This window comes from Panthera uncia, chromosome F1 (assembly GCF_023721935.1).
Source record: "Panthera uncia isolate 11264 chromosome F1, Puncia_PCG_1.0, whole genome shotgun sequence".
NCBI classification, from domain to species: Eukaryota; Metazoa; Chordata; class Mammalia; order Carnivora; family Felidae; genus Panthera; species Panthera uncia.
In genome coordinates this window covers 64072740-64091778 of record NC_064813.1, presented here as the reverse complement: position 1 = coordinate 64091778, position 19039 = coordinate 64072740, and the positions used below count along the sequence as shown (strand labels likewise).

The 19039-nt window shown below is 45.4% G+C and overlaps 1 protein-coding gene across 2 annotated transcripts in view; it reads right to left on the bottom strand.

Annotated features, from left to right (window-relative positions):
- Window positions 1–19039, bottom strand: part of SPTA1 (spectrin alpha, erythrocytic 1) — a 64704-nt gene that overhangs the window by 10904 nt on the left and 34761 nt on the right. For both annotated transcript variants that reach the window (XM_049634731.1, XM_049634730.1), the window contains exons 27-42: window positions 18405–18586; window positions 16344–16443; window positions 16032–16229; window positions 15094–15237; window positions 14151–14254; window positions 13391–13553; window positions 12998–13129; window positions 12360–12497; window positions 12088–12192; window positions 10582–10790; window positions 9107–9227; window positions 8481–8602; window positions 7584–7716; window positions 4340–4438; window positions 3246–3408; window positions 2546–2622 (exon numbers count right to left, since the gene is read on the bottom strand). In XM_049634731.1, coding sequence (XP_049490688.1) covers window positions 2546–2622; window positions 3246–3408; window positions 4340–4438; window positions 7584–7716; window positions 8481–8602; window positions 9107–9227; window positions 10582–10790; window positions 12088–12192; window positions 12360–12497; window positions 12998–13129; window positions 13391–13553; window positions 14151–14254; window positions 15094–15237; window positions 16032–16229; window positions 16344–16443; window positions 18405–18586 — 2190 coding nt within the window. The remainder of the gene's footprint in view (window positions 1–2545; window positions 2623–3245; window positions 3409–4339; window positions 4439–7583; window positions 7717–8480; window positions 8603–9106; window positions 9228–10581; window positions 10791–12087; window positions 12193–12359; window positions 12498–12997; window positions 13130–13390; window positions 13554–14150; window positions 14255–15093; window positions 15238–16031; window positions 16230–16343; window positions 16444–18404; window positions 18587–19039) is intronic.

Genomic DNA, 19039 nt, shown 5'->3' with positions numbered 1-19039 from the left:
CAACGCAGGTAACGACACCTCAAAGGATCAAAATTCTAGAGAAGAGGAAACAGTATTAAGGTCAGAGTAATATTCTCTGTCACCTTTCCCTATGACGTGCAGCCCTCACATGCCAAGAGGTTGAGGGCAACGCAGCTGCTCCGAGCTCTTGATAATCTCAGGAGGCTAAAGAGACAGTTTCTGGGGAATTGGGCAGCCAGGGTGGAAAATGAACTGCAGAAAAATAGGTTCGATATTCTGTCTGTTTTCTCCTCTAGGCGTCTACAGATTCCTAAACTGCACAGGCCAGGAGTCCTAGAAGCCCAGCAGAAACAGTAGCAAAAAGTCAAAGATGCTAAGTAGGCTCCTTGCTAATCTCACAGCGCTGAGTTGAAAACACAAAGAGGGGAAGCCCCCCTGAAAGGCGTTTACTTAAACCCTTGAAAGGCCTGAGTAAGAGCCAATGAAAAAAAGGCAAGTCCCCACCCCCAAAAATGAAATTATGTCTCATATCATTTCAGTCCCTGACCAAAAAGTAGGGGTTGGATGGGGGATGGAAGTGTTAAATCATAAACATAAGTAAATATTCATCAGTTACATTACTTTAAATGTATATAGACTCGGGGTGCCTGGGTGGCTCAGTCGGTTGGGCGTCTGATTTCGGCTCAGGTCATGATCTCATGGCTCGTGGACTCGAGCCCCGCATCAGGCCCTGTGCTGACAGCTCGGTGCCCTGAGCCTGCTTCGGATCCTGTGTCTCCCTCTCTCTCTTCCCCTCCCTCGCTCACGCTCGGTCTCTGTCTCTTTCTCAAAAATAAATAAACATGACAAAAATTTCAAGTGTAAATAGACTCACCCCTTCCAATAAAATGATCAAATTAGATAAATAAAGCAATCCTCACTGTGAAATTTATAGCAGACACATCTAAAATACAAAGATACTCTGTACTTCCATGTTTATTGCAAAATTGTTTGCATTCGCCAAGATATAGAAACAACCTGAATGTCCATCAACAAATAAACAGACAAAGAAGATGTGATGTGATGTGATGTGATGTGATGTGATGTGTGTATAAAATGGAATATTATTCAGCCGCCAGATGGAAGGGAATCCCGCCACTTGTGACAATTTGGATGAAACTTGAGAGCGTACGTTAAGTGAAATAAGCTAGACAGAGAAAGGCAAACGCCACTTGATATCACTCACAAGTGGGATACAGAAGAGCTGGACTTAGAGAAACAGAGCAGACTGGTAGTTGCCATGGGCTGGAGGGTGGGGAAGATGGGAGATACTGGTCATAGGATACAAACTTCCAACTAAATGATTGACTAGTTCTGGGCATCTCACGTAGAACACGATGATTACAGCTAATACTCCTGTGTTATACACCTAAAACTTGTTAAGAGAGTAGATCTGAAATGTTCTCAGAAGAGGCAATTATGTGATGGGAGGCAGGTGTCAGCTACAAGGGTAATCATTTTGCATTCTATACATGTATCAAATAAACAACAAAAATTATAAATATAAAGACATAAATGTAAAAAAGAAAACAACCAAAGGATAGAAATATGGACGGCAAACACTAAACAAACAAACAAACAAACAAACAAACAAACAAAAACACTGGTACTCTAGATTGTGAAAAAGTAGACTTTAAATCAAGAAATGTTATTAGAAAGAACATTTCATAATAAAAAGGATTCAGTTCATCAAGATGACTCATAATTCTAAATGTCAACACAACCTTTAACTTAGCTTCAGAATGTATAGAAATAATGGAGCATTTAAGCAACATGATTAACAACCAAAACCTGACAGGTAACAAAAAACACTGGAAAGTACACATGCTTTTCAACTGGACATAGACTATTCACCAAAACAGACTATTTTCCGGATGTAAACCAAGCTTCTAAAATAATAGAGGGTGTGTTTTTAAAACAAAGTAGAATTAGACAAGATATAAATGTCAAAAAAGATAGTAAGAACATTTCCAAGTGTTGGGAAATTCAGCTAAATACAATAGGGGATAACCAATGGGTCAAATAAGAAATTAGACAGAAGCATTTTAACTGAGTGAAAATAACAAAAGTAACATATGAAATTGTGAGGTGCTGCTAAAACTTTACTTACAGGGAAATTCATATCCTTATATCAAAATATTAGAAAAGGAGTGGCTAAATATTTGATAATCTAAATAAATATCCACCTTGAGAATTTTTTAAGAAAGAAGTTAATCCCAAGGAAAGAAAAAGAAAATGAGAAAGATATAAAAAGGTATGAGTGGGATAATATCCAAAGATATAACAGAGAACAATAAAAAAAAACCCTAAAGCTGGTTCTCTGATAAAAATGATGCACACCCAGCAGCAGCAAGACTGAGGCGAGGGAGAGAGAGAAAAAAACTAGCAAGTTATGCATATGGGGAAGAAAAAGAGGAACAATATTGCAGGTCCTACAGACAGTAAAACCACAGAATTTGGGAATGGAATAATCCTAGTGTTCAGCTTCCGTGCACGTGGGCTGTGGTCACCATGGGCACCTGCCCATGAGCAGCCTTGTCCTTACCTGCTTTGCCAGGAGAGCAAGTGATGCAGTGAGGTCTGTATCATTGCCATTGGTCTTCAGACTTGCTTCCTTGTCAGCTAGAGAGCAAAGACGATTAATTAGAGGGGAAACACGGTTGCTCCTGAATCAGCTTTGGTAAGGAGAAAAGGAATATTCCCTACAAGCCATTAGAGAACCTCCTGACTCCCGGAGTGAGTCATTTATTGGAATATGGGAGCAGTGGGGGGCTGATGGCTGGTCTCTCTGGACTTACGCAGTGCAGCCCTGACTGAAGCTGAGCTGGGACCAACACTTCTGGGTGGTTTGGAAAACAAAGGAAAATTGCAGATCAGGCATGAGTTAAAAACAATCAAACACGCTATTTTTTTTTTTAGAATGTTCTGCTATAGCTCTGCCCTTCTGAATAGCACATGCGAAATCACCAATTCCCCAAAAATGTGTTTTATGGAATTCTGGTCCTCAGTCACCCCTCAGCATGTTTGTGTGTGTGTGTGTGGTGGGGGGATGAATGTGTGTGTGTGTGTGTGTGTGTGTGTGTGTGTATGCACATGTGAGTGTAACTATGTCCAGAAAGGGTAGGAGTGAGTGATGAGGGAGCATCTCTTTTCTCACCGGAAACGAGAAAACCGCAGAATCTTTCTACCGATGGAATTTACCAGCATTTCTCACACCCAAGGACCTTGGCCTTCACATGCCATACCTATCCAGGCCTCCACCACATCAGCCTTCCAGCTGAACTGCTGAAAGTCATAATCAGCTTCCAATTGCAACTTCCAAGCAGCCATCGCCTTAGCCAGAGAAGGGATCTTTTCGGTCAGAGTCTGTATCTTGGTGGCTACCTTCTCCGTGCGCTGACTTTTCTCCTGAGACACCAAGATGGAGAAGAGAAGGAACAGATACACGTTGGTGGGTGTCCATGGCTAGAAGTTGAATTCTTCAGTCTGATAAAAAGGTGGCATCTCTCTCATTACAAATACGTAACTATTCTCCTCTGGGTCGACTGCAGTTATCGTGTTATTGTATTTTTCATCCGTGCCGGGATGGTTACTTCCACTCTAGCATTTAGGAGATCTTCTCGTGTGGGGCCACATGAGTGTGACTTTCTTAGCCGGAGTCCCCTCTGTTTAAGGATCTTTGTATAGTACTTAGATCAGTGAGAGTTTATAAAAACAAGCATTTGTACCAAAGAATGATTCTCAAATTACAAAGGGCTTTCAGTGTGGTCCTCTTCCCTAAAGGCGCACAAAGAACTTCTTTATGTTTTTACAATACTCTATAACCAAAGCACGCGATAAGATGTTTATAAATGTCTTACAGCGAGTAAGAGGGTCAACAGAGGATTTAAGGAAATCTGAGAGATATGCCTGTAAGAACTAGAAAAAAAGAATTTCCAAAAAACAGCGACTGAACAGATAATTATGTGCTCAGAACAAAAATAAGATAGCTAGGAAGAGATTATTAAAATTCAATGTGTGGGGGTGCCTGGGTGGCTCAGTCGGTTGGGCGTCCGACTTGGGCTCAGGTCATGATCTCATCGTTTGGGAGTTTGAGCCCCACATCGGGCTCTGTGCTGACAGCTCGGAGCCTGGAGCCTGCTTTGGATTCTGTGTCTCCCTCTCTCTCTGTCCCTCCCCCACTTGTGCTCTGTCTCTCTCTATCAAAAATAAATAAACGTAAAAATATTTAAAAAATAAAATAAAATTCAGTGTATGGTTTTAGCACTGCTCGTGTTTCTGTATTTGGACCAATCCCTTTTGGAAAATGATCTTGGCCTGGAATCCCTGAAGTACTCACCTTATTTAAAATATCTTCTCCTTGAGCACACACATCTTGCAGTCGGGTCTCATGGACAGCAAAGTCATTTTCCAATGCTTCGTGCTTCTTTAGCAAGCTCTGTGGAAATGAGTCCGTGAGAATCGACAAATCCAAGCCTGGACAATCTAACCCACCCATATTCTGACTCCCGTTGATGCAACTCACAGGAACGATTTGGCTACGCTAGGGGGGCATCCACTTTTTCCTACACAGTGCCACTAAATGCCTCCCCTAAAGCTCTCCACTTGCCAAAAAGGGCAATCCTACCAGAAAAGAAAGAAGTGAAAGAATACAGTGACACTGTTTCTAAGTTACTAGGGTGAACGTAAGCTTTTCTGGACTTTGGAATGAGAGTGTTGGTCAAGGTAATACACACGGATTCCTCCATTTTGAAATGTACATAATTCCATGAAATGTTGTATCTCACAGAAAAAGAATAAGTATCATCCTATACTAAGAGTGGACATAAAGGCAGGTAAAGAAGGCCCTGAGCTGTTTTGAATCTCAGTCTTGAACTTCTCTGGGTCTAACTGCTGCTGGTAGGATGGGGAAAGGAGTGTGGACAAAGCCCAGAAGCAGTGAGTCTCCTCCTTCTTTGTATTCTCCCGAGTGTTTTCCAGACAAGGCAGCCCTGCCCACCACCACCCTCCATCCACGAGGGCCTGGGCTGGCTCGGCTGCCTCCTCCTGGTCCTGTCCCCAAAGCACCTGCCCACTTTTCCTTCTATACCACATACTAGGCTGGGCCAACAGGAAGAAATAGATTTTGTGTGACTAACACGCTTTTTAACTGCCACATTTTGCAAACAAAAGAATTTCAGGATATAAGGTGTTCTTAGGCACGGTTATTTCTTTAAATACAAGATGCACTGCATGATATTGGATGACTGTATATTTCATCTTTATGCAGAAACTGTACATGGAGATTGGATACGGATCCACAATATAAGATAGACTGATTTAGCCATGTTTTATGTACACACAATATATGAAATAAAGTCTCTTTAACCCCATCTCCTTCTGTTTCCAATCTCTTTTCTGTGTTTCCCCTTGGACACTCTGGACAGCTCAGGTGCCTCACATCTAATTCATGCTTCCTTTAAATAAAGTCTAGGTGTCCCTCCTTCAAATATATTCCTAAGTCCTAAGTAGCCTCCTCAATGTTGTGTTAAAAGTTGATAAGGCCAAAGCTTAAAACTTAACTTTAAATATATCTTTTATGGTTCTTGTAGTTGTAAGAAGTTGATCAGAAATATCTTCTCTTCTCCTCACATGTTAAACAAAGAGAGAATATGAGATTGGGGGCAGGAAATCTAAATCCAATGACAGGTAGGCAACTCTCTTTTCTTATATTTGCCAATCTATACGGGTCCAAGAACCCCCAAACTCAGAGGACCAATTGTTTTCTTGATAAAAGATGACACAGAAAGGCTAGGTGGATAGGCATCTTAAGGTAATGGTGAAGATTATTAGCAATAAATCCTCATAAAAATCTATTCCTGGAATTTGTATGTTACTGCAAAGACTTTTCATTAAAACGAGTCTTTGAATGTGATGGTCTAAGTGTACCTATCGAAAGATCAAGATTGGCTGAATGGCTTTAAAAATGTGACCCAGCTATATGTGGTCTACAAAAGCCACACTTCAAATAGAACAGCATGATGGGCGTGAAAGTGACAGGCTGGCCGGGAGGGACACCTGTGGAACAAAGAGCCACTGGACAGTCACAGGCACAAAGATGAACCGTGCCCGATGCCTCATCTCAGACGACAGTGAACTCAAAACAGCTAATGGACCTAAAATGAACACGTAAATCTCTAAAGTTCTAGAAAAAGACATAGTGGCTTTTCATGATCTTGGGCGAGGCCAAACGTTTGCATTTTTGACACAGAAGCACAGAAGGTCAGCAGTTAAAGCAAACAAACATTACGCTGAAGAAAATAAGGCAGCAAATAAGCACACAAAAAACTAGCCATCAGGGAAATGAATATTGAAACCACAAGGAGATACACCACACTCCTATCAGATTGTGTAAAATAAAAATGGTGACGGTACCAAATCTTGGCAAGAATGTGCTAGAAGGCGCCATCACTCACGCGCTGCCAGCGAGTGGGTAAGACGGTACGGCCGCTCTGGAAACAGTTGAACACTTTTATAGTTTTATGCATATATACTTTTTTTTACAGAACCAAATATGCAGTGATCCTACAGCAATTCAATTCCTGGACATTTATGCCCAAGGAAGGAAGACTCACGTTTACATGGAAGCCTCTGCATGGATATCGATAGCAGCTTTACTCGTAACAGCTCCAAAGTGGAAACGACCCAGACACCCTTCAACAGGTGACATCCATGCCATGACATACCACCCGGCAATAGCACTGAATGAACTGTTGTCACACACAACCTGAGCGAGTCACCAGGGAACGACGCTGTGCGAGAGGCCAACTGACCAAAGTTACGGACTGTATGAGTTCATCTATGCAACATTCTTCATACGTCCAAAATTACAGAGGCGTAGAGTAGATTAGGGGTTGCCTGGGGTTAAGGGGGGGCAGAGGGAGGAGGGTGTTCTGCAAGATGGTGATGGTGACGTGCTGCCTCTTGACTCTGTCAGTGTCGAAGTGCCGGCAGGTGTTACCACGGGAGGAAACTGAGTAAAGTGCCCATAGGACCTCTCTGTATTACTTCTTACAACTGCACGGGTACCTACAGTTCTCCAAACGTAAGGTTTGATTTTAAAAAGCAAAGCCTTGGGAATGTTTGATACGAAAGCTTAAACCACTCATACATGTGCAGTGTGTGCACATGTCCCAGAAGACGTTTCAAACGAGAGGAGTTAGTGGTGGGGATTTCATGCCACGTGCAGGTTTTAAGTTTTCCATCGCCAGTGTGAGCCTTCCCTTATGTCATCACGTAAGAGTGAATGAATCTCCACAGAGACTTCTCGGTAAATCCCTAAGTTTTAAGGCTACTAGGCGGAGACCTCAAGGTCCCAAGAATATCATTATCTTATGATCACCTTCTCAAAAGCTCTAAAACTCCATCTTAACTCAAGATCACATGGACCACTTGGTCATTTCTTGATTGGAAAACTCAATACTGTATTCACAAGGGTGTCTCTAAATTATAGAACTAGTCTACCTGCCAGGTCGCCCTTCTAAAATTTGATTTTCTGGAAACTGCAACCAGTGGCCAGGCATGAGAATGTTTCCACTACTCACCTGAGTAGTGGCCAGTGTGTCCCCAGAACCCCCTCGGGCAACCATAGCTTCCTTTTCACTGATCCAAGCTTCTTCCTCCTCAGCATTCTCCATGAACTTCAGGTATTCTAGGGATTCTTCCAGTCGGAGCCCTCTGCAACAGGGCAGTGAACCCCAGTGAGGATGGGGAGAAGTCAGCACGCGGGGGACTATACTGAGCAGCACAGCTGCACGAGGCAGATGCACAGGACAATCTGATCTGAGCTCCTGTGAACAGGGGGAGGCCCTGACCCCAGAGGTCCTGTTCTGTGGCATCTCCTGCTCCCTGGGAGTCTTTGCTGCTGGGAGGGAGCTTCGTCCAAACACGAGTGCCCAGCTGGAGAACAGCGCCAGTGAGCTAAGGTCTCTTTCTATTCTGTGTGCTGCCTCTTATATAGTGAAGACACCTCAAAAAGCTAGATGTTTCTTTCTACTCCCCAGCAAGACACATCTTCTTACCGCCAACAGGTATGGAATTATAGGCAGAAATTATTTGCTTTGGCCATCTGGCTACAAGGGAGGAAATCTACCCCTCGTTCTTTGCTTCCTAGGGGCTGCACAAAGCGCCAAGCCTGGGAGCGGGGTGGGTCATACAAAGTAAAACAGACCCGGGGGCCACGGCCCGGTGAGAAGGATGGCTGGCATGTGGGGACAACCACGATAGCCGTGAGCACAGGAGCCGGCGGGTGGCGAGGCCATGGCGGTGGCAGCCGCCTGGCCTCTTCCCCGGGGCAAAAGGGGGCAAGCTGAGTGGAACACTTACATCTGGACAGGGACTTTGAAGATCAATAGAGACGGGGGGCTGGGGAGAGCAGCCAATGCTAAGCCCAATACCAACAATCCAGGAAGACAACGGCCTCCGTCCGATCCCCAACTCACCGAGTGCTGGCCAACTCTTTGAGCTTCTCCCATTGTTGAAAAAGATGAGTCAGGCGCTCCTGGATCTCCTCTCGCCCCACAGCAGCCTTGTCTCCCAGCCTCTCTGCCGCATCCAGAATATTCTGAAGGACACACCCCCATGTCACACTACTCCACGGTCTCTCTCTCCCTCTGTCTCCGTTTAGTCATCGTTCCCCCCAACAAGGTACCCAGCCCTTCCGACCCTCCACATCATTTACAATCTCCAGTGCTCGCACCAGGCTACACTCCATGACCCGCTTTCTGGATTATTCACGGTCACAGGGTGACCCTGCTGCCGAGCCAGACACAGACTTGTCTCCTTCCCTTATGGCTCGGCTCAAGTACAGTTTTCCCAGAGGTCCCAGCCTGCATCCTAACACCAGCAACAGTGCCTGGGGTGTTGAAAGTGCCCCTTCCAGGGGAAAACATGGGTCTCCGCACAGACCCCTTCTGTCCCTAGGGGCCAACAGGCAGAGGAGGGAAGAACACCTGTGAACTCCATGCCCAGCTCTCTCTGTGCCCACAGGCCACCTCCACGTGAGGCAGCCTCACCCCGCTTGTCTGCGGCACGAGGGAGGGCTTGAGATCGCCTCCACTCTTCCTACCTGGATGGTGGGTTCGTGTGCCTGCAGCTCCCCTGCCAGGCGCTTGTGCTTCCTCAGCAGGTTCTGAACGCCCTGCAGGTCCCTGCCGTAGTCCTGGGAGCTCACTCGTAACAGCTTCTCCCTGGGACCAAGGAAGGAAACCCCAAATGCAGTTTAGACGTGTGAGGCCATCCGAGAGCGAGGGTTTTCTAAGAGTGGGTGTGTGGCTGGGGGGTGAGGAGGTGGTAAATTCCGGTAACCACAAAGGTATTTGGTGCCAGAGGCTTTCTGCCAAGCTCCCGACTTAATCCAAACACCAAGGAAAGTAACATACTGGGGGCACCTGGGGGGCTCGGTTGGTTAAGTGTCTGACTCTCTTGATTTCGGCTCAGGTCATGATCTCATGGTTCGTGAGATCAAGCATCTGACTCTGTGCTGACAGGGCAGAGTCTGCTTGGGATCCGCTCTCTCTCTCTCTCTCTCCCCTCTCCCCGCTTGTGTGCTGTCTCTCAAAACAAGTAAATAAACATTAAAAAAATAACATACTGATCCCCACCGTACCCACAGCTGTAAGAGCCTTCCCTTTCATTCCCTTGCCTGCCTACTGGCACACCTTTTCTTCTTTGCTCAAGAACATACGCTAATGATTGGTTTTCAAAAACATTAATACACACATATCAACGAAGCCATGCACATACATGACTTTCATGGCTTTATTATTTTTGTCTACTAATATCAATAGTGAACTTAGGTAGAATGGGTGTAAAAAGTTGATACCATAGGAGTCATGGCAGTCAGGTTGCTTCCAAGTGTACAATGTTTGAACATTGCCACAAAGCACAAGACAGGGCTACGTAGACAAGATCATATTATCTCATTGCTTCTAAAGCTTTCTAAGATGTCCTCCATGCTGCCCTATATACAACACTTCCCTCTAAGTCATTGATTACCAGCGAGAATCAACAGGTTTGTACGAGAGGAGCACGAGGAGGCAGGTTAAATGGGAAGTCGGGAAAATAATTTGATTTACTAAGATTTCCCCAAGTGTACTTTTTACAACGAAAGCAGAATTAGTAACGAACCCATGGCAGGTCCTGTGTCCAGTTCAGTGGCACCTTCGAGTCACAGGATAAACGGGGAATAAGGACAAGGATGTCGCCAGCTGAGTAAGCTGTAAAGGCCCAGCTGTCTCATTCTGACATCGCACACACTGTGAACCCTCTAGAACAAACACACAAGGTTTCTTAATTTTGTTCCCAGAGTGTACGTGAATTGCTCCCTACTTCTCCAAGCCTGCCTCCTTCTGCCTGCATCCAGTGAGGGAATTTGAGAAAAAGAAAACCAGTGTTAAATTTAGGCTAAGGCAGACATGATTAAGAAGTACTATCAACTTTGAGAAACAATGACGCGTTTCATTTCAGCAGCAAATGGGAACCTGTTTAACAGATCATCTATTCTCCTGGATCATTCACACAGTGTGAGTTGGTAGTACATACTCTATCCACGATTCCTCATCGTCTAGATCCTGGAAGAACTGGAACAAGGCATAGGCCTCTTTCAGCGTCTCGTGGTGTGCAGCCGCTAAGTTCCGGACATTCAGGAAGCGTTCATTGACATTATCCCTTTGCTCCACAATCTGGTCAACATTGAAAGTCCCACTGGAGAGCAGACGAGTTGCTGATTCATTCAGGTCCTTGAGAGCATCCTAGAAAGTGCAGGGGTGCTCAGTGAACGGAACCCCACAGGCTTTGAGTACATTCTGGATTTCAACTACCACTGGTTCGTGTTCGAGGACTGGGTGGAACAGATTGCTTTCGAAGATAATTTGATGATACGCCCTTTTAACTCAGATGGGATAAGGGTAAAGACAGTAACAAGACTATGTTCCTTAAACCGTACGTTTTGCCTGCTGGTGTTCTGCTTTGCATTTTCCTCCTCTCCCCAACTGGAAAATGAGTGTGAGTAAGTGTGTCTCCAAAGAGGACTGTCCTCTTCACGGTAGTCCTGGATTTGGCAGATGGATCCATAGGAGTATTCAAGAACAGCTACGCGACCATAAAGTCCCTAGGCTGGCCACATTGGGAACACACCCAGCCTGTTCTGCCTGTTTTTCTGCCCTTCTAGCGATGTCGATGTCGTGGGGGAATATCATCGAGTCCTAAAGATCTGAACTTAGAAAGCATTTGACTTCTTGCCCTTCCTGTGCATATCTCTGCCGTGAAATAAAATCGATAATATAAAATTCTTCAGTATGAGCAGTGTCCTGGTGGCTCAGTCGGCCAAGCTTCCGACATCGGCTCAGGTCCTGATCTCACAGTCCGTGGGTTTGAGCCCCACGTTGGGGTCTGTGCTGACAACTCAGAGCCTGAAGCCCTTTTTGGATTCAGTCTCTCTCTCTCTCTCTCTCTCTCTCTCTGCCCCTCCCCCTCCACGCCCTGTCTCTCTCTCCTTCAAAAATAAATAAACATTAACAAAATTTTTTTTAAATTCTTCAGTATGAAATTAATACCTGCCAACCTGTTTATTGTTGCTCCCAAGACACATATCTGCTTGATACTGGAATGCACTGGAATTCTCCATGGAAATTCCAGAGTGCATATTTAATTCAACTTCATTGCACCTGATGTCCCCTTCTCATCTTTTTGCCCTCTGTAATTATGTAAAATAAACTTGCAGTTTCTTTCCAAGACAGATCGAATATGAGCTTTGGAAGATAGTGAGTTTATATGCGTGCATCGTTCAAAGGTAGACACGATAACTTTAGGCCCCTCTTTCTGGAGCCTTAGAATCTACAGTTTCATGATAATTGGTTAGCAGTGATCATTGCCACAGCTCTGCATCTCATGAATTTGACCTGATGGTAACAACTGCTGGCTGAGGACACTAGTCAGTTTTGGTCAGGTTTGCCAAGAAAGCGTTCCCCAACAGCCTCCTGAGACGAGGGAAGAAAGCCAGAAGCATTTGCATTCAGCCAACAGGACTGAGATTCCAACACCACCTACCTCTCGGGCCGACATCTCCGTTTCCAACAGCTGATGTTTCTTGAGCAAGTTTCCGGCCGAAGCCAAATCCCTGGCCTGATCTTTCATGGCCAGCAGCGTCTCTGCCTGGAAATAAAGGGATATGCAGCGAAGCTTCCAGATGAAGCCTGTCCTTAGGGAGAACAACATTAGCAACCATGTCCCCCAACTTTCCCCAAGAGAGTCAAGTTAAATCCATTTAACTGGCAACATTTACTAAGCTCCCGTGCCCCCGCCCTTCCAGGTGCAATTACCTCTGAGAGCCAGAACTTAAAGTCCTGGATGCTTGTGTTGAACCTCTGTTGGCGACTCGCCTCATCGAGCTTCTGTCCTTTGTCAGCTGTTTTCTCAAGCAGGTAGTCCCACTGTCTCTGCACTTCCTGAAGTTGTTTCTGAACCAAAGAAATCTGGGGGTTACTATGGTCTTTAGGATCCTGAGTCCTGTGACAATGTGGAAGGCTTCGGTAGGGGGCTAGGAGTTAGGGCTTAGCCAAAGTCGGCCGGCACTGGAGGGCCATTTTAAGCCAGTCGCGCTCAATCTGGGTAAAGAACAGCAGGTGCTGGGAGGAAGTCTGAAGAAAGGGCCCTGGGTTGCTCCCACAGACTGATGCCTAAGTGGCAAAACCCTCGGCAGGAAGGATAGAAGACGCTAAGCCAGCACGATATCACTTGGGCATTAAGTCTGAGGCTTTCTCGGAGCCCTAGGTCCTGGGTTTGATGAAAGTGGTAAGGTCTGAGCCTCACGGTTTTCTCACTTCTTTTGTGTGGCAGCGGAGGGAAGACCGGTAACCACAGAACACGCTCCACATTCCTACCCACAGAAACTCTGAAGCGGGAAGAGGCTTCTCCTCATGTGCCTTTTAGCCCAAACCATCCTGAGCAGAACCCTTACCCTCACGGTTTCTTCATTGCCATCACATGCCTGCCGCTCAATCAGAGAGTTCCCCAAGGTGAGGACTCCCTTCACCTGCTCAGTTCGGCCGTTGACCTCATTTTCAAAGGCCTTGTGCTTCAGGTATTTCCTCTGAAAGGAAATCAGAAACTAAATCACCCTGGAATCTAGGGAAGTGAGATAGATACATTCTGGGTAAAAGAAAAGAGTGAATGCGCCGTCATAACTAAGGTGGTGACTTCTGAAGGACTCACCCCTTCACGTTAGACTCAGATGCCCCTGAGGGCAGGGCAGGGATCTCAACCATTAGGAAGAGTTGAGTGTTAGGGAGATACCCTGCATCCAGAAATCTGGGGATGCCAGAGTTTTCCAAGATTCCCATTTCGAACTTGCCTGAATGTTGGTGGGATCTTTGTAGGATTCATCACAGGCCGTGGGCAGCATCTCACCGATCCATTCCTCCAGATCCTCGAGGTCACGGTAGAATTGTTTGAGGTCAGCATAGTCACCAAGTTTTGTCTGCTCAGCAGCCAGTAGTTCTTTGAGAGCCTTCCATCTGGAGGAGGAGGCTAGGTCGCTCTCTGCCCTCGACCCTCGAGGGCAAATGCCCAAGTGATATCAAGCTTTGATGCCATACCCACTGATCTTGCCATTTGCCAAACTGTGCCTTCTCCTTTCATTATTTATAGACTGAAGGAGGAAGAGACTTCTCCTCAGGTGCCTTTTGGCCCCCACCATCCTGAGCAGAACCCTTACCTTCATGGTTTCTTCACTGCCATCACATGCCTGCCACTCCATCAGAAGAGTTCCCCAAGTTGAGGACTCCCTCCACCTGCTCGGCTCGGCCATTGACCTCATTTTCAAAGGTCATATATTATTATATATTACCCGTTTTATTATATTGATAGGCTTAGTTGTCACAGAATCTCATTATTTTCAAATATGAGATACAGTGGTTAAATCAGGTAATTTTAAGTTACCTTCCATGACTTTAATTCTGTGACTCTCGATCAGAAAGGCTTCCAAGTGTCAAGACAGTTTCAGGCATTTAGAAATGAGAAGGACTCAGAGTGTGACCCCCATCCTCCATGCTAGCCAAGAGGTCCCTTCGTTCCATTTTCCTTAGCTCACAAAACACTTGCTCAGGCCTGACCTGTCCAGCACCCGTTGTAACCGAGCAGCAATCTCTTCCTTGGCATAGTGGTCATCAGCAATGAGCCGCTCCGCAACATTACCTAGCTCCGTGGTCTTCTTGTCCTGGACAGAGGAGAAGAAAAAAGCCCAGATGCCTAGAGATTAGACCTCTGGGGCAATCCCAGACTCCTTCCTAGAAAAGAACAGAGACACCCTCTGTGGCTTCACACGGTGGGGGGGAACCAGAGCCAGAGGGTACATGACTGCCACGAAGGTGGATTTAAACTCAACAGGAAGACAAACATTACGAATGACACTAAGATGGGCTCTTTAGTACTGAGCTCCCTTAAAGAACAGACTCCTCCCATGGCCATCGTAGAGGGTGAGTCCTGCATTGGCTGAGATGTTGGGGTAAACAGTACTTAAAGTCACTTCCAATGCTAAAAGTTAGGTTTTAAAAGGCCGGGCTGGCAGTAAGACGTTCCGATGTCGTGTGTGACCTGGGTAAGACTAAGCCACGGTATCAAGTTGCCCTATCTACCTCATAGGTTTCTGTAAGAAGCAAACAGGAATTAAAATATTTCTAAAGAAATAAGTCATACAGAGAAAGACAGATACCATATGTTTCACTCTTATGTGGATCCCGAGAAACTTAACAGAAGACCATGGGGGAGGGGAAGGAAAAAAAAAAGTTAGAGAGGGAGGGATTCAAATCATAAGAGACTCTTAAAAACTGAATAAACTGAGGGTTGATGGGGGAGGGGTGGGAGGGAGGGGAGGGTGGGGGATGGGCATTGAAGAAGGCATCTGCTGGGAGGAGCACTGGCTGTTGTATGGAAACCAATTGGACAATAAATTTCATAAAAAAATATTTCCAAAGCATGAAACGACATGTATGTATTGGTATTTCTGTTATTATTACTAACATTTATTATTGGAACTCTTAGATTGGTTGTTATTACCTGGGCATTGATTGCTTTCTCCAAATCATCCCGTTTCTTCATCAAGGCCTCCAGACTGTCTAAGGGGCCCGCTCCCTCTGACCTCAGGAAATTCTCTCGTGCCATCATCCAGCTCTCGGCCTGATCACAGCTCCCATGGAACAACTATGGGTAATTAAAGTAGAGGTTATATTCAATCCAGGGCGCCAAGGACAGAATCTATCCCTCTCCTACGACACTGATATAAGAGATGCCGTAAGGGGTGCTTATATTCTCCCAAGAAACATTCATACCATGAATCTTACCTATACTGGACTTTTCACTCTTCCCTGAAACCACATCTTATGTTTTCAAATAAGCTATAGTGTATATTTATATAGGCTCCATTCTCAGGGTGAGGTTTCCCATATGGTGTGCCTGGTGGATGCTGGCTGGTTATTTCTTTCAGACTGTCATAAACACTACCCTCACGGTCGTCAATGACCTGCTCGTACCTTCCCTCACTGGCTATAATCACTCCCTCTTCTTCAGCCTCAAAATATTCATACATTTTGTTTTATTAAGAATCATCTTACTGTGCTAGAATCGGCTGTCTACATGTCTAATTTCACTATTTAAGAAAAGGGACGTTATCTTACTAATCTTTCTGTTTCCGGGGTTTCGCACACAGTAGCGTAAGAATAAGAATCATCAACCAAACTCTCAATCAATGAATACGTTATAATAATAATCACCCCATCCCATGCCAAGAGCTGACCCCCATTTTGTTTGGCTCTTCTAACAGGGATCAGAGCAGAGAACACCACAATGATGAGAATACAGGGGCAGATAGTCAAGGAACGTCCTTGTGCTTATGGGATGGTAAGTCCGGTGAAATGAGCATCTGGAGTAACCATGCACACTAGCATAGAAGGAATGGTCTGAGGCTCTCCTGCTAAACGGTGTGAAGTTTGCTTTACCTGCAACTCCAGACATTGATGCAGCATCTTCTTGCGTTGATCCCAAGCTTTCTCCAAGTCACCTTTCTCTTGCCTGACTGCTTCAAGCTTTTCTTGAATTTCAGGGCTGTCATGGTGCCCACTTCTTACAAGTTCTCCGCCAAATTCCTCTAAGGCCTGGAAGGTGGGAGCCTCAGCCTCCATGTCAGCATAATGCCCCTGTGTTGGAAAACGGAAGAGACTGGTGACGCCAGTGACATCTCATCAGAGTCGTAAGATGAGGGAAGGTCGGGAGGTCACGTGATCGGCGGCTATGGCTTTTGTAGCCCCTACCGAGTGTCGCTCCAGCAGGATCTCTGTGCCAGTTAAATCCTCAGCCAGCTCCTCTGATGATACCATGCCACCAATGCCACTCATCCAGTTCTCTAGGTCCCTAGAGAAACAGACATATTGGGATTGACAGGACGACCCCGCAGCTTGTTACAGGGCTACCTGTCCTTGGGTTTTTCCTCTCTAGAAAACATTTCTAGAGGAACACTTTCCATCTGTCTTTCTCTGCTTCGTAGGCCCTCTGCAAACAGCCCTTTCACTGTTTGACTTAATAATGGCAATCCCCCATGTTTGAAAACGTCTCTGCATGTATTATCTCTTTCAGGTCTTGCAATAATCCTGTACAGGATTCTGGGAACTGTTTTGTTGTCAGTTTGGAGATGAGGAGGCCAGCCTAGAGAATGTAAGTGATGTTCTCATGCAGTATGAGCGAAACAGACATCTGGACTGGAACCCAGACACTCGAATCCTGGACCGACACATATTCCATTACCCGTAATGATTCTTGTCCCTAAAAAGTGGATTCTTCAGTTTAAAGATCAATCTTTTATGGAATCTCAAGGAAGGCATGTCTTCGCTTTTACTTTATTCCTAAAAGAATCTAGTACGTGCTCTGCCAGCATGCACACACACACACACACACACACACAAACACACACACACTCCATGCTGTCGATGAGACCAGGGTCCATTTCTTACTCCAATAGCAGTCAAGAGGTATGACAAGGAGAGCTAAAGTCCATCACCCCAGAGAGTAATGTCAAGTAATAACGTCCTGACTAGCAACCCTGCGTGATGCCCAAATTAAGCATCACATAGAGGGCATCCTTCCTCTTGTGGGAGAAACAGCAAACATCCACTCTGAGGCAGAAGGGTCTTTTCTCTTGTAAACTCGTGTATTCACTTAGTCAAACAACTAGGGTTCACTGGGTGCTCATTAAGTACCAAACATTGCAGAAGAGACATATTTGTGTCTCCAAGGAGCTCACACTGTAGACTGAAAGAAAACAAACAAACAAACAAACAAACAAAACACAGAGGCTAATACCTATTTTTTCAAAAACAGCCTGAAAAGCAAAAGGGTCATAAAGAAGTAGAATCAGGTCAGAGTTGTTTGGACAGGGGGGATATTATTTCTGCATATTGAAGAGTAAGATTTCGTAAAGAAAAGGAGGCAGCATTTGACTTGGAATCTGAAGTCAGAGCAGAATCTGTATATACACAGAGCTATGAGTACATATGTGATTGTGGGGGGCATCTATGGATGCTATTTATTTATATTGTATGAAAAATGATAGCTTTCCAGAGAACCTGAATTGGAGAGGGGATTGCCAAGTGCAATTGCAACTATTTACCAAAACTTGCCTCCTTTTTTTTTTTTCCCAAAAGTATTACATTGTGTCTACGACTTTCTGGATCCTCAATTCCCAACACTCCTCCCAGGAGACTGATGAGATGGGGCAGAATGTGGAAACTGTTTCACAGATAGAGTGTATATTTGCTCAATTATGATAACGTCTAGACTCTCTAGCAAGGCGATGGAAATTCTCTAAGATTCTATCTCAACATGTCTAAGCTTATGTCTTGATACTTGTCTTGACCCCTCTGACATGCGAACCGCTGCGCCAGCTGCCCCCGCTTCATGAACATGGTACACCTTTCCTATCCTTGTGCCTTTGTTTGCTAGTTCCACGCATTTGTTAGGATGCGTGTTTGGGCTGTGTTGTGTTCTACCATGGTTATCTGTGCTCCTCTGTCCTTTCTAGTAGAAATAAAACATCCATATTCTACAGCTGCTGACATAGCTCCCTGTATACTGTCCATGCTCTAGGCTTACTTGATTTACCTAGATGGTGTCACATTCCTTCCAACTTTGGTATCCTATGGCTTGAACTACCAAGCTGGAGCTTTTTGTCTTGCCAGAGGTGTGATCTGGATGTGGACATACCCTCCAAACCAGCCATGAAGAACACCTATACTCAGACTGCTCCTAGAAGGTCTATGTAGAGACCAAACATGGAAACCGCCCACCCCACTTGGCATAGTCTGCCTCTGGAGCTTTACCTGGCTTTGTTGAGGAATGTGTAGAATTGCCGGGCCTCATTTAAGTCGTGCTTACGGTCCTCCGTGCACCCTAGAAGGTCATCCCACGTCTCCTTCAGCTCCATTCCCTGGTTCTGCAGATCACCAGCGGCATCTGGGTGGGACTCACTGAGCCGCTCTGCCGTCTCCCTCAACATGGTCACCTGAGGAGGTGCAAGGACTGAATCTCAGCAAAATAACACTTCTGAGCCCTGGCCATGTCCACTCCTCAAATAGACGTCAGTGAGGTACAAGAACATCTTACTACTTCATAAAATAATGCCAACCCTTTGGGTACACACAATAACTCCCAGAAGCAGTCAAACTCGACATTATCACCCTTCTTTTTAAGATAAGAAGGTGTCAGTTAAGTGACTCTGCTGGTCAGTGGCAACATCAGTTAGGAGCCCCCAAGGGTCCTGACTTTTAATGTGAAGGTCTTTTTAACATGGACATTTTCTGTGCTCTTTTTGTTCTGCACGATAGTACCAAGCCACATGATGCCCTGTGTTATTCCAGTGCACATCTGGCAAGTTTCAGGGCTTTTTTTATAGTGGAGGGGGATTACGTGCTGTCAGTTCCTCACAAAGGGAACGGGAATATGATTGGCCCAGGCT